We start from the raw sequence: 14,264 nt of genomic DNA, 5'->3' as shown, positions 1-14,264 counted from the left end.
ACGTATGTAATGTATTGAGAAGCAAATCGTGGAATTTGCTGTACAGTATCTTTAAGACTGTCCATGCTTCCCTCCACTTACTGCCTGTTTGTACATCAGTGATCAATTAAACAGAAGCCCTGGTATATAATAAGGGTGTAATCAGGGCTGTGTTGCAATTTAGGACACTCCTCATATTTCTTCACATTAGATTTAAGGGGTCTTATCTCAGTGGTTGGTATTTTATGGGCCAATTGCAGTGTTTTATAAGTAGTATAAGAGTGGAGTGTTCAAATAAATACTTTTTGGTAAAAAACAAACAAACTGTGAATTTGGTAAAAATTGCTGGGAAATAAAATTTACATGAAATGTAATATATGTATCATTTGACTAAATTAAATAAATCCGAAATAAGATATGATAAATATAATTTACTTTTTTTAATAATATAGAGATGTGGGTCCAACGGTTTTTTATTGTTTTGTGTGAATTTATCCCAATTTTTTTCAGACTATAGTTTGCTCTGACATTGTAATAATATTGTATGTTGGTAAAGACTTTGAAAGAAAATTTTAGATTTTCCTTATGGACAGATATGTTAGTATATTAATATAATGTCTAATATTATTAACAGATTTTTTTTTTTTTATGTACATAGACTGATGTGGATACTGGAACCATATTTTTTCGTACATGTTATGTCAATACTAATATTTCAGGCACAAACCTGTCGGGTTGGGCCATGTTGCAGACCTATATATTATACAGTATATAGTGCTGAGCTGTCTCACATCCACTACGAGCTCTCTGCATAAGTGGAGTGTCTCTACCTGCCATCTCCAAATGTTCAGCTCAGATAGACGATGACCAACCTGCTCTCCATCTCCCCAAAGTGTTTGTGCTTTAAAAACGATTCTGAAAATTATACATTTCTCTTACAGTTTTTCTTCACTCATCTGGGTTCACGTGACACAGTTATTATGCAGACAGCCTTATGTGGCAGGAATAAACCTTCCTCTGTTGTGTTTGTTAGTAAGACTGTATTAACGTGAGCTTGATCTCCAGCTCCTCTGATGTCTGCGTTCACTGTCAGTGCTCAGACACAGCAACATCAGTCCGCTGTTTTTTCACAAGAACAATGGAAGTCTCTGGAAATATTTTATAGTGCACAGCATCGAACAGAGCCGCCGGTCGAGCTCTTTGCTTTGGCAGATTTAACTCTTTCGTGTCAACCAACCATCTTCTCATACCTTTTATACCTACTATTTTTTTAAACCTAGAAAGGATAAAAAATATACCTGGGTATAAAACTTTATATTACCTTTGTGTGTCAGTACAGCAGCATCTGTTGCATCAGTTCATCCGTGTGCAATCTCAAATTAACGAGTTGATTCCAAAATAATCAAACATGACTGAGAGCACTGTCTAAATAGATGGGTAGTTTTTTAGTCGGTACCACAATATACACAAAATGGCCATTAATAAAATGCACTCCAAAATATGTAGGGAAATACATTTTTGTATTTGACATTTAAATGAAAAACTGTTAACAATAGATTCATATTTCACTGTACTGTTAACATACTTATGGGTATAAATATATATATTTTTAGATATCCATATATAAATACATGCAGTTATATATTATTTGTACATAAATAGGCAAAATCAAACCTAAAGTCATCTCTATTTTCTCAACAGCAAAAACATCAGTTTCACTGTTAACCTACTTTTGGAGGCCACAGTACAGTAGGTAGTGTAAACTGGATGAGGTCGAGATATTTCATCATAAACTTCATGTTATTTTTCCCAAAATGGATATAACGTATCTTATATTTAGAAAGAAATTTTATAGAATATACAAATAATGTTAATTTCCTTACTGCACAAGCTTGGTCATTATTTAAATCAGCTGGTTGCTGGATTGTTTTAATTGTAATGAAAAGAGAGACGGTCATCTCTATAGCTGTGTATTATCACTCTGAAACACTAGTTTTATAGTGGTGACAGACCTGCTGTACCTTACTCTCCTGATTGCATGTACCAGAGCCATCAATCCTCCGACATATGCAGCTCCACTGTAGCTCATCTGAAGACAGTGAAAGGTTTCCATCCTCGGCTACACTCAGGCAGAACTGCAATCACTGCAAAGTCAATAAGTCCTGACAGATTTACATTCAGCCTCTAATGAGCAATCAAAAGTTAAACCAATCCTGTGTCAGAGGTGTCATTATTTTAAAGAAAGTTTTTAAGAATGTGTGCACGTCATCAAATAAGTCAGGCAGCGGATGATGTTGCAAAATGTGTGACATCACAACGCAGCAACTTAAATTTCAAGTAAAGTTCAAAGTTTATTTTTTTTCATTTTGCATTCCTGCTTTGAGTTTTTGTCTTGCACAGGATGTTAAACATTTCTGTAATATTAGTGTTTACACTTTTTTTTTTACTGGCTTTCGACTTCATCTTTGTGAATTTTAAATTAGATTCATTGGTCTTATTTTATTTATTACTTCTGAAACTCATATTCTGTGCAACCAGATCCTATGCTGAGTCTATTATAAATTAAAATGTATGCACATTATTATAATTTCACATAGACACATAAACACAATCTTTCTGTAAGAAAATATGAGTCAAAACAGTACAATATTTTTTTTATCATTTTTGTATATTATAAATCAAATTTGTAGTGTGATAATGGCAATATAAGACTTAATGACATTATACCTACGCTTTGTAACGACACGATGCATGTTACATGTTTAACTTGCGCACAACAAAAACTATGAGCACGGCTGAAAGCGGCTCCATCGTGATGGAGTTCGTCTCAAAAAGGGGCGACTTTAGTCATGTGGAAGTAGTTTAGTTACAAAAAATCATATATACAACAAACCAAAGTAATCTGTTAGTTTGTGCATAATATTTGAAGGCAAACTGCTTTGTTTATACTGACACATAAAACTATAACTCAGGTTATTTTGCGATGTTATGGTCTTGAACGATAATAAAATATTTTCATTATTTTGTCAAGAACATTGTTATCACAGAAATACCCTGAAATCTTGTGATATCAATAGTTTTCAGTCGGCACCTTTTAGAGTACGGTTAGAGCCTCCGTACCTCACTACACAGTGAGCCCTCAGCCTCGTCTCCAAGGAAATGGCCTCGGATGTACCAACTGTTGAGTCCAGACAGCAGACTGGCATCAGTCCTGAATGGTTCTCTTGATGGCTGTCTAGCAGCCGTGCAAAAGGATCATGAGCTTTCCATCCTCCTTTCTCATGGCACAAGAGAGCTTAACACACACCTCTGTCATCATACTTTCTGCTGCTGTTGTCATCAGCTGTTTCTCTTTGAAGGCTGCTCCGGGCTCTCACCTTCGTCTCATGTAACGGGACACAGTAAAGCTGGTTGTACCCACAATGACGTTTTACATCAGATTGGCTGAAGTCCAACATTTCCTGCTGGTTCGCTGCCATGTGTGTGTGTGTGTGTGTGTGTGTGTGTGTGTGTGTGTGCGTGTGCGCGTGTGTGTGTGTGTGTGTGTGTGTGTGTGCGCGTGTGTCAGCCTCCCTGCATCACATTCATTATGGATTAGTTGTCCTGCGTTTGTCTGTGATTTGACCCCAGTGGAAGACGGAGGAGGAAGGCTAGTCATTAGTTGGACGTTGAACCGTTGCTGCTGTAACCCCAGACCTCCTCGATCACCTGACTCGATCAGTGACTGCTGAAATGAACACAGATGACAGAGAGGCGGCCTATTGGCCAGGGTCAGTTATGTTAGAACAGCATATCTTAATGGAAATGATATGTTAAGTCAGTAATCTGATGGGACTCACTGATGGTCATGTATGTCTTTGCTTTGGAGGCACGCCTCATGTACAGTCATGTGAAAACATTAGTGTTTCATGTTCCATTGCTGGCTTTTTATTAACATATTTGGTCAAGCCAGCATCTGCACCTGCAGATAAAGATGGTATACTTGAATAACACCGCAAAGAAAATTTGCTATTTCAATATTTACTCCACAAAAAAAAAAATCAATAACTGTATGATTCCTCTGTGGTAAAATGAAATACACTCCTGCCCAGAAGCTAATATTTCCCTCTTTAGCAGAGATAACTTCTTGTAAGTGTTTTGCACATAACTGTCCTCCTGCCACTGACATGAGACTGATGACATTTTTCACCACTTTCATGCATGTTTGAGAGTTTTCTTTTCTACCTTTTACTACTTTGTACTTAAAGTACAATATTGTATAGATATAGATTTTTATGCCTGCAAAGAAATGCATTCATAACACCAGTCCACCTTCACATTCATCACTGACGATAACTGCAGGACTAATCTTTAGATCGCTCGCACAGAAATTGACTGGCGCTCTCATTCAGTTTGGAGGGAGCTGCACCTCCCTACTCTGGCTTCCATTATTAGCAGTCGGGCTAGTGGAGCTCACACCTATTGTTCCACTTACCACCAGCTTGGATCACAGATTAACTGACACACACACACACACACACACACACACACACACACACACACGGTGCGGTCTGATGCTTTATGGAAACCTTTCAGCCTCTGGGCTGAAGCTGGGCCGCTTTTTGCACTCAAGAGAAAGTCAATCAGAGTTGCGGTATCAGTGGCTTCCCTCTGCTCTTACACTAAGAACCCATTTCCTGCTTGATTATTTATGATGCTGCAGGATAATCTAGTCTTGGATCAATTACATTGTGCAACCTATATTACAGTGACGGTGAATAAATCTGTCCATGGAAGACATCTGATGAAATTTAAAGTCCCTTGGCTTGAATACCAAACCTTTGGTTCCCAGTCATACAGTGAATTTAACAAGAGAAGTGCTCTCTCTGCTAGGATGTTTCATATATTATGAAAAGTCCTAAAAAAAAAACACCTTACAACCTTGATACAATACTGCCCTCTGCTGAAAATGTGGTGAAATGCACTGATTTCATTTATCCTTATGTTTTGCTTGATTTTATGATGCAAACTTGAAAATATTGCTAAATTTTGCTGTTGCTGTTTTACCTAACTGACATATTAAGTTATTCTGTCCCTTCGTTTTGTCTTTCAGGTATCTTATTTTCCACATTAGTGTTTGGCCCGGCCTGTGGCTTCATCTTAGGTTCTGTCTGTACCAAAGTCTATGTTGATGCTGTCTTCATCGACACCAGTAAGTTGGCAAATTAAGAAAACAAAAATTGAAGAGTATTACCACATTATACCACAATTACCTAAAGACAACATATATTTATTATTGTAATACATAAGTATTTGCAACCTAATTGTTAGCCATCCACCCCTCCATTTATAACCGTGTTGAATTTTCCCACCCTCCCTCCAGGTAAGCTGGACATCACCCCAGATGACCCTCGCTGGATCGGGGCGTGGTGGGGCGGCTTCCTCCTCTGCGGTGCCTTACTCTTCCTGTCGGCCCTCTTCATGTTTGGCTTCCCCCAGGCGCTGGGCGAGCAAGACATGGACGGTGGAGGGGAGAGTGAGCAGGCCATGCTGCCTTCTTCACTGACCCTGGAGTACCAGGGCTCCAAACTCAACGGGGCCATTCATGGCTTTGATATGAACAGTGGACTCTCGGTGTGTGAGCATCTGAGAGGTAAGGAGAGGAAGAGAGGACGAGAGGGGCTGCAATAAGTGACAAATAAATACGATTTGTATTTAACAATCACACGAATACTTTTGTTCTTGTTTGTCTTTCTTCTTTCCCCCCTTTTTCCTTCATTCTTGTCTCCATAGTGATCCCGCGGGTAACCAGGCACCTTCTCTCCAATCCGGTGTTCAGCTGCATCACGCTGGCAGCCTGCATGGAGATCGCTGTGGTTGCTGGCTTCGCTGCCTTTCTGGGCAAATACCTGGAGCAGCAGTTCAACCTTACCACCTCCTCAGCCAATCAGCTGCTAGGTAGGCGGGGGTTTTATCTTGTCTGAATGGAGACAAAGTATTTTGTCTTTTGTACCATTAAGTCATCACAGAGGACGGTTGAATAGGTCATAAAAACAGTCTTTGTGCAGTAGAGAATCTTTCCATTGGACGTGCTTGTGTTTCCGTCTCCAGGCATGACGGCCATCCCCTGTGCCTGTCTGGGCATCTTCCTCGGGGGGCTCCTGGTGAAGAAGCTGAACCTGTCAGCTCTGGGTGCCGTCCGCATGGCCATGCTGGTCAACCTGGTGTCCACTGCCTGCTACGTCTCTTTCCTCTTCTTGGGCTGTGACACGGGACCTGTCGCCGGGGTTACGGTAGCCTACGGCAACGAGTAAGAGCGACCTCGTGATGTATACCGAGTTCTCTCGTGAATTTTTTGTTCCGAGGAAGGCTTTCCTGTTGTTTTTCCACCAGTCTTATATCTGTTTACAGTGATTGCTGTATAATCCTAACATGACCTTTGACCTCCTCCACAGGACGCTGCAGTCCTGGCAGCAGCCTGAGTCAGCATGCATCAATAACTGTAACTGTTACACAGCATCAGTGAGCCCTGTCTGTGGTTCCAATGGAGTCACCTACCTCTCAGCCTGCTTCGCTGGCTGCACCAAACCAGTGAGTCTAACTGAAAAAAGCTGTTTTCAGACCACCCTGAGCCCTGAAGAGCTGTCAGTAAACAACAGGAAACATACATGTATACACGCACATGCAGTGCTGCAGTCACGTGTGTGATATTGACGATGCTATCTCTTGTCTCTGCGTCAGAACCTGACCAGCTGTACGTGTATATCCAGCACCTCAGAAGAGGCCGTGGCGTTACCAGGAAAGTGTCCAAGTCCAGGCTGTCAGCAGGCCTTCCTCACCTTCCTGTGTGTTATCTGTGTGTGCAGCATGATCGGAGCCATGGCCCAGACGCCCTCCGTCATCATCCTCATCAGGTGGGGAGACCCGCGGCTGTTCATAGACGGCCCACAAGAGGGAGATGATGGCATTTAAAGCAGATTAACTGCAAACTCATGAAGTCTGAGTCACTTCAGTAGTCTGAAGAAGGATTTATCTTCAGAGAAATATTGACGCACAGGGGAACATTACGTCATCTATAATGACAAAGAACATTGAAGGCACAAAACAGACAATAAGGCCAATGTGTATAAATTTACTTCTTGATCTTACTTACAGTAAATGTTGGTGGCCTTAACTGCTAAGGTAATAATAACTCATCCTAAACTCAATGGGATTTTTTAGTGGACTATTGATGGAGACTATTTTCCCACAATGCAGTGTACAAAGAAAGAGGAGCAGCTCACTGTTGAAACTATTTTTTTTTTGCCGCATCTAAAACCATTTTCAGATTTGACAGACTTTTTTTTTTTTTTTCCTGTGAAGTTTGAATTTCAGTGATACTCCCAGAGTCACAGTTTGTCTGATATCTGACATTGTCCTTGTTTTATCAGTAACTATTAGTAAAAAAAATACTTTTTAAGTTTGGGCTAACTTTTAAAGTGGTACATTATGAAAATTAGATTGAAGTCACCTACATACTATCTATCATACTATTACGTGGTATAAAGTTGCACTTTTTCAACAATGTGCATTTCTTCCCATTTCCTATGTGTATTTCATTGGGGAGGAAAAATACAGACATAATCGACAGCATGCTCCCAAATCAATTTTGTTTATATGCATACTGACTGTTTTGAGTAACTATTTTGTCAGTTTACCAGTGTGAACATATTAGTACAACTTGACATAGCTACAGTTTATAGACCAACTTCCTGGTTCAACCTTAAATTATAGTTATCGTAATTGAGAGTTCATGAGCGGTCATGCCAACATTTCTGTTTTACATCCAGATAAAAAAGTTTAAGATTCAAAAAGCTAAAATATTGACGTGTTCATGACCACACTGATTGTGGGCTTTGCTGAAACAATGTTACCACGTTCCCAGATCTAATCAAACCTTTACAGAAAAAAAACACGTGAATTTCATGTATGTAAAACATGTATTTTGCCCATGGTAAGCATGGTGTTTTGGAACATTTTCATGGTGTAATGTGTGAAGCCCATGTACTGTAGATTCCCATGTGAAAACCGTTCAACATATTTTCCCCATGTTATCATATGTTGCAACATGTGGTAAACACATCATTCATGTGGTCACGTGTCCCATGTGGGAAACATAGGAAACTCATGTTTTTATCTGTAGTGGAATATTCTGGTGAAGAAAAGGTTTTGATCATCCAAAAAAATAAGACTTAGATTGTAAAAAGACTATCTGAGTTGTCCCTGAACACAGCTTTGAAGTTTTTACTGGTGTTTGTTTTCAATGGCAAAATTTCCCTGACTGATTACCAATTTTGTCTTCCTCGCACTACTCAACCACAGACAGCCACTCTATTCAGATGATCAGTCCACATTGTTCACCCCAGTTGTTTCTTGATTTTCAGAACTGTAAGTCCAGAGCTGAAATCGTACGCCCTCGGAGTTCTGTTCCTGCTGCTACGACTGATAGGTACGAAACTTTACATTTTCTTAACATTTATATATTTTTATTCTGTTTTTCTGCTTTTATATCGGTACGGTTCATTTGTATTGGCGCCCACTGCGCACTAAGTCTCACTGTGTTGTGTTTGTGCTACAGGCTGTTCCTCTGTAGTTTTACTCTGTGATTTAAATGTCAGACCAATTCCTCACCTTGCTTGAGATGAACTTCATCAGTCTGTCTGCAACTTAAACTCAAACTGGTACTCTTTTTGACCTCCTGACCTGCTGTCTGTCCACAATCCTCCCCCCCCCACTGCAGGCTTCATTCCTCCCCCCCTGATCTTCGGCATGGGCATCGACTCCACCTGTCTGTTCTGGAGCTCCGTCTGCGGCGAGAAGGGCGCCTGCATGCTGTACGACAACGTGGCCTACAGGCACCTGTACGTCAGCATTGCCATCGCCCTCAAGTCGTCCGCCTTCGTCCTGTACACCACCACGTGGCAGTGTCTGAGAAAGAATTACAGGAAGTACATCAAGAACAGCGAGGGGTACCTCACGCCCACCGAACTCTTCGCCTCCAACGTGACTCTGGACAATTTGGGCAAGGAGATAACGCAGAATCCAGCCAACAGGACAAAGTTCATATACAACCTGGAGGACCATGAGATGTGCGACAACATGGAGTCGGTTTTATAGTGGTGATCCTCACAGGGACTGCAGTCTGGGGCTGTTAATGTGCAACTGACCCGATGTGAGATGTTTCTTTAGTGTCGTATCTGTTCAGAGGAATGTCCTCAGTAAGGGTCTTATCTTCTTCTCACCCAAAACATCTGACATATTGAACAAAAAAAAAAAAATTAGGAGATGAATCCCAAAATGCTCTACATCCACATTTCTGTCAGCTACAATCAGAAGTTGGCTGAAAAACATCTGTATTTACATTTTCTTTTAGTTATTTTGAGCATGTTTTTTTCCCCCTTAATTGACAGCAGAGTTGAGGTCAACAGCAATAAGAAAAAAAAGGAACAACACCATTCAAGAGATGTCCCCCCTAAAAAGTCCATTTAAAATCAGTCACATTATATTTGGATTTAATACACCAGATCTTATCAGACAATTTATTTTCCTTTAGTATTTCTCAGGTCCAGTCATTAGTAGATGCAAAAAGGATGACAGGTAACATGGAGAATATTTACATAATTTATTTTGTGACCACTTTTCTTTACTATGTAGTGCAATTTGGACCACTCTTCTAACAACCTTCCGGAAGGCCTCTTAACACACCTGTGTGTTACTAACACCCCCTAAACGTCTCTAAGTTTTCACTCAATTCAAACCTAATTAATTTCAAAGCCATTGTAAAACAACCTTGACCCCAGAGACCCGACCAGTAAGCTGCGGAAAATGAATGAAATGATGTGGTTTTAAAAATCATTTCATTTTCTAATGAAAATAATGTTCACGTATGTTGTAAAAAAGGTCGAGAGGTGAAATTTACAGCAATATTTTAACAGAAAAGGATTATTTTCTTCTATTTATATGCCACCGATCATCTGCAAGAGTAGAGGTCACTTTACCTAAAGAGGCGGTTCATCCGATTTTGGAACCAAAGTCTTCAGTTTGAGTCGATGTGAAAGATGTTTCACACGTTATTAGAGAAATAAGGAAGGCGTTCTTTCACGATTGCCCTCAGACTAAAAGTCCCATTGTTCTTCTGGAGGACATCCTTGAAAGTGGAGGACCGCTGAGCCAATAATGATCCCTTTACTGTGTGATAGTGTGGAGTTTTTAGTTTAAATGCTGGATGAAAGTCTGAGATCAAATTTTGTCATTTCAGAGCCGCAGAACTGTTTGTTCTTCTTATTTATACTCAACATTTATAGAATTAGGTGCAACTTCCACGAGCTAATTAAAATAAAACTTTAGTCTTATAGTTTATATAATGATATCACTCAAAGCAACATACTGAGTGAGGTGACCTTTTCATGAATAATTGGACAAGACACACATGATCTGATTCAGTAACTGAACCTGTGACATTTCAGTTACATAGCTGTATCTCTAACCACCGATTTGATCGTACCGCCACTATAATTCTGCCAGGAACAGTCATGTCGACGGCAGATAGATGCAGAAATACAGTTTGACTTGGCGTGTAATTCTCCTCTGGGGGACGCCCCCTGCAGCAGTGATGCATGGAACACAAAGCAACTTTATAAATAACAAGCAGGGGACGTAGCAAATGAGACTCTCCAGGGTACGTGTGTGTAGTAGGGCCGAAGCAGGTGGAGGCTGTGGGGGAGGAGACCTTCGCCAAGAGCACCGGTATTGGCAGCAAAGTTCACGTTATGAGCGCACACGCTGAGAGTGTGAAAGGCTTTTAAGTAGAGCACCAAGTCAACGCAGTGAGACCTAGTGATTGTGGTGGGCTAGCTGTCAGCAGATGCAGCAGAGCATGATGCACAGTGTCCAGCCAGAGGTATCATTTCATTTCATTTCAGAGCATGCTGCTAAAGCATGCATAGAAAATATAAAAAGATATATTCAGTATGATGTCACTAAGTTGCACAGACTCTGTGGTTTGTTGGCCATCACAATGGTTAAATACACATTTAACTTGAATGGCCTCCAAATTCTATTACTGACCATGGAAGAGCTTTATAATGCATACTGCATTGTGATGTTGACAACTTTTTTTTATTATCAAACCTCAGCTGACTCATAATCACTCACACTGAAGTGATTGTCTAAATACAGATTTGTTTTTGTTTTTTTGTCAATGAATTCAATGGGATTCTGATTTCTGACATATCCAGTTTATATATGTAGAGAATATAGTGTTTTTCCTGGCTTACTCTGTAAGCATTTAATATGTTTTGCATCAAAAATCCAGCCACCTGTCATCAATTTCGTTTCCCAAATGTATAATCCCTTTGAGGTTTGGAGACGGTAGTGAGAGGAGAAATTCAACATTTTGGGAAATATGTGTATTTGTTTTCTTGCTATGAGTTAAAGGAGAGAATGATGATGACTCACAACTGTACAGAAAGGTTGAAGCTCGTTAGCTTAGCTTAGCATAAAGACTGCAAAGAGGGCAACAACAGCAACCAGGCTTTGTCCACAATCTGCCTACTTACACCTCCAAATCTCAGTTATTTACAGGCAATATCTTGTTTGTTGACTCCATACAGAAACTGAAACATAAATACGACAAGTTTTTGCCTTGAGGGGTCGCCTTGCTCCGCCTCGGGGTCACTGCACCCCGCCAACAAATGCACGAAACCCCCCTTAAAACTAAAACACGTCAGGTTTACACTTCAGTTTTTGTATGAATGAAACAAACGAGAAGTGCTAACAAGCTAACTTTAGAGGTGCTGGTAACTGGATTTTGCTTCCTGTGCTGCTCCTGTTATTTGTGCTGTAAACTGCGAACTGTAGCGTCATACTTAGCATACAGATATGAAAGCAAAGCAGCATATTTCCCAAAATATCAAACTGTTCCTTGAAGCTACTCAAAGCCACCATCCTTTGAACAGTTCCTCAGTTTGTGCCACCACTCATGGTTCATGAGTCATTTCTTGCTGTTTATTTTGTATCCAAATGACTCATACGATGTATTAATTTAGTTTAGCACTTCAATGAACCAATAGTATAAGATTTAAACTCTACAGTGATGCTGCTTTGCCATCATAAATGATGCAGAGAATATTAGATCAAGCGGGGAAAATAAAAAAAAAAGTTCAACCCTTAATGGACCTACATTCACCACAGAGCCATGCCAAACCAAACCAGACCACGTCTGCTTGGTGTCGCTGTGAAAACAGTGAGACAACGCAGCGAGATTTCAATCCTCAAAACAGCAGAATCTTCGTGCCCTGAACAGGTAGTGCCTGAAACAGTTCCCGAGCTCAAAATTAGATGGGAAGATTGGCTCCTAGCAGGACCTTCAGGACAGCTGGAACTAACGCTGAGAAGTACAAACAGTTCAAAAAAAAAAAGAAAAAAAAGCTTTCGAGCAGTGAGGAGGGTGATGAGTAACGTTACCAGCTGGCCACCACCATCTCCTCCTCAGCAACCCCCGTCAGACGGCGTTGTCGTCAATATCCGTAACGTCCAGTGTGTCATAGTGCTGACTCCTCTGTACATAATAGTGCCATACAAGTGCCAAAGTGACACCATAGAAGTGTTCTGTGACGTCCTGCGGAGAACTTTGTCTCAACACGCTGGAGGTCGGAGCAGATCCTCCAGCTGTATGTAGCCTTTCTGTGATATCCCTCAACTTACTTTCACCATATCATACAAAAGTGTCCCAAAAACATAATGCCTATAAAATATTGTATATTGGTCTAGAAAACAGTATTATTTAGGATGTAATAACTGTTAATATGTAGGACTTTTCTACTAGTGAAGGTATTGTCTAATTTAGATTATCTCTCTTTCCATCAGTGGCAAAGCTGATAACTGTTTGTTGCTTTTGGTCCAAATAAAAACAACACTTTGCTTGAAATAAGTGGCACCAATGTTGAGCTGCGGCCTGACATTGTACAGTATTCGAGGTTGACTGTAGAAAATCAGCCAAACTTCACCACTAGCGGTCCTGCAACTGTGCCTGGATGTTAAGGTCCACTCTGAGACTTTGCCGAGGAGCCCTTGTTGTGCCATATCAACCTGTGCACTGTAACATTCAACACTCGCAAAGAAGAAGAAGCCAACATATTCCTAGGTCTGTCCAATGCGCTGGCAAGTGTGACAGCACTTTGCTTGTGACCTTGTTTTCACCTGCGGCAACAGGACTGTTTCTTTTGGCACCGAAATGTGCTTGAGATGTTTTGCCTTGTGATGACGAAAATAACTTTAGAGCATAAATGTTTTTTACATCCTATTTTCACATTATTCTCTTTTGATGGCCTTGCTTTGTGGTAACAGCAGGTTGACTTTTATAGACAGGAGTATTGGCATATGAAGAGTTTACCGGCCAAATATGACAGCTGCGGGCAAAAACATTATTATCTTTAGTTTCAGGAGACATTTTTTTTGCCAACATTGATCAGATTTACTGTAAATAAGGCCATAATTTGTTGATCTTTTTGTTGCTATTAACCATTTTTTACAGTTTTTGTCAATGATGGCTGTTATTTTGGAAGGAAACTCTTCATATGCAGGTAGATAATCCTTCGGTTTTGAGCCTTTAGGCAGCATGTTGCCTTTGATTTAAGTGAAACCTTGTGCTAACAATGTTAGTGAGGGTTTTAGAGTGATGTGTCTCCTTATGTTGTGGGTGGTATTCAATTTGTGAATTTCAAGGCTCTTCGCAGGGGACCTTTGAAAAGGAAAAGGGCATTGAAATAAGAAAATATCACCTATATTTTCAAAGCATCACTAAAGATTTTTAGATATGCCATGTTGCTTCTTTGGATGTTTTTTTTTTTTTTTTTTTCCTTTTAAGTTACATGGATTTATATTTAAAAGCTTTATGTTCTGTATATTTCTTGGAGAAGATTACATGATTGTATGTTTATTGTAAATACATTAAATATATTATTTTTGTTTCTAAACTGCTCTGCCTGATTATTACTAGAAAACTATGACTTTGTGTTTGATAGCATCTTATTTACATTGTGAGATATTATTATTTTCACACCACTGAAACATCATTATTCATTCATTATGTCATAATCACATCAACAACAACATATGAGCTCTGACAAACATAAAGGTTCAACAATATTGATAAATGTTATAAATATTTAACCTGTGTTAAGAAAGTACACCACTCAGGAACAAAGGGATTTGCCAGTGAAAGAAGACAGAGCCTTGACAAAAGGCAAAGTCAAGCTATTTTTTGC

General features: G+C 39.9%; 1 protein-coding gene across 1 annotated transcript in view; it reads left to right on the top strand.

The window, feature by feature from the left end:
- Positions 1-13,973, top strand: part of LOC138213472 (solute carrier organic anion transporter family member 3A1-like) — a 30,020-nt gene extending 16,047 nt beyond the window's left edge. The window contains exons 3-10 of the mRNA XM_069174613.1: positions 5,072-5,170; positions 5,342-5,611; positions 5,752-5,916; positions 6,070-6,268; positions 6,414-6,549; positions 6,700-6,872; positions 8,382-8,446; positions 8,738-13,973. Of these exons, the coding sequence (XP_069030714.1) occupies positions 5,072-5,170; positions 5,342-5,611; positions 5,752-5,916; positions 6,070-6,268; positions 6,414-6,549; positions 6,700-6,872; positions 8,382-8,446; positions 8,738-9,114 (1,484 nt within the window). The 3' untranslated portion in view covers positions 9,115-13,973. The remainder of the gene's footprint in view (positions 1-5,071; positions 5,171-5,341; positions 5,612-5,751; positions 5,917-6,069; positions 6,269-6,413; positions 6,550-6,699; positions 6,873-8,381; positions 8,447-8,737) is intronic.
- Positions 13,974-14,264: the final 291 nt, after the last annotated feature.

Source organism: Embiotoca jacksoni, unplaced genomic scaffold (assembly GCF_022577435.1).
Source record: "Embiotoca jacksoni isolate LCO1_2020_lvr unplaced genomic scaffold, fEmbJac1.0.p SCAF_6, whole genome shotgun sequence".
In the NCBI taxonomy this organism is placed as follows: domain Eukaryota; kingdom Metazoa; phylum Chordata; class Actinopteri; family Embiotocidae; genus Embiotoca; species Embiotoca jacksoni.
This window is presented reverse-complemented; position numbering and strand designations above follow the sequence as displayed.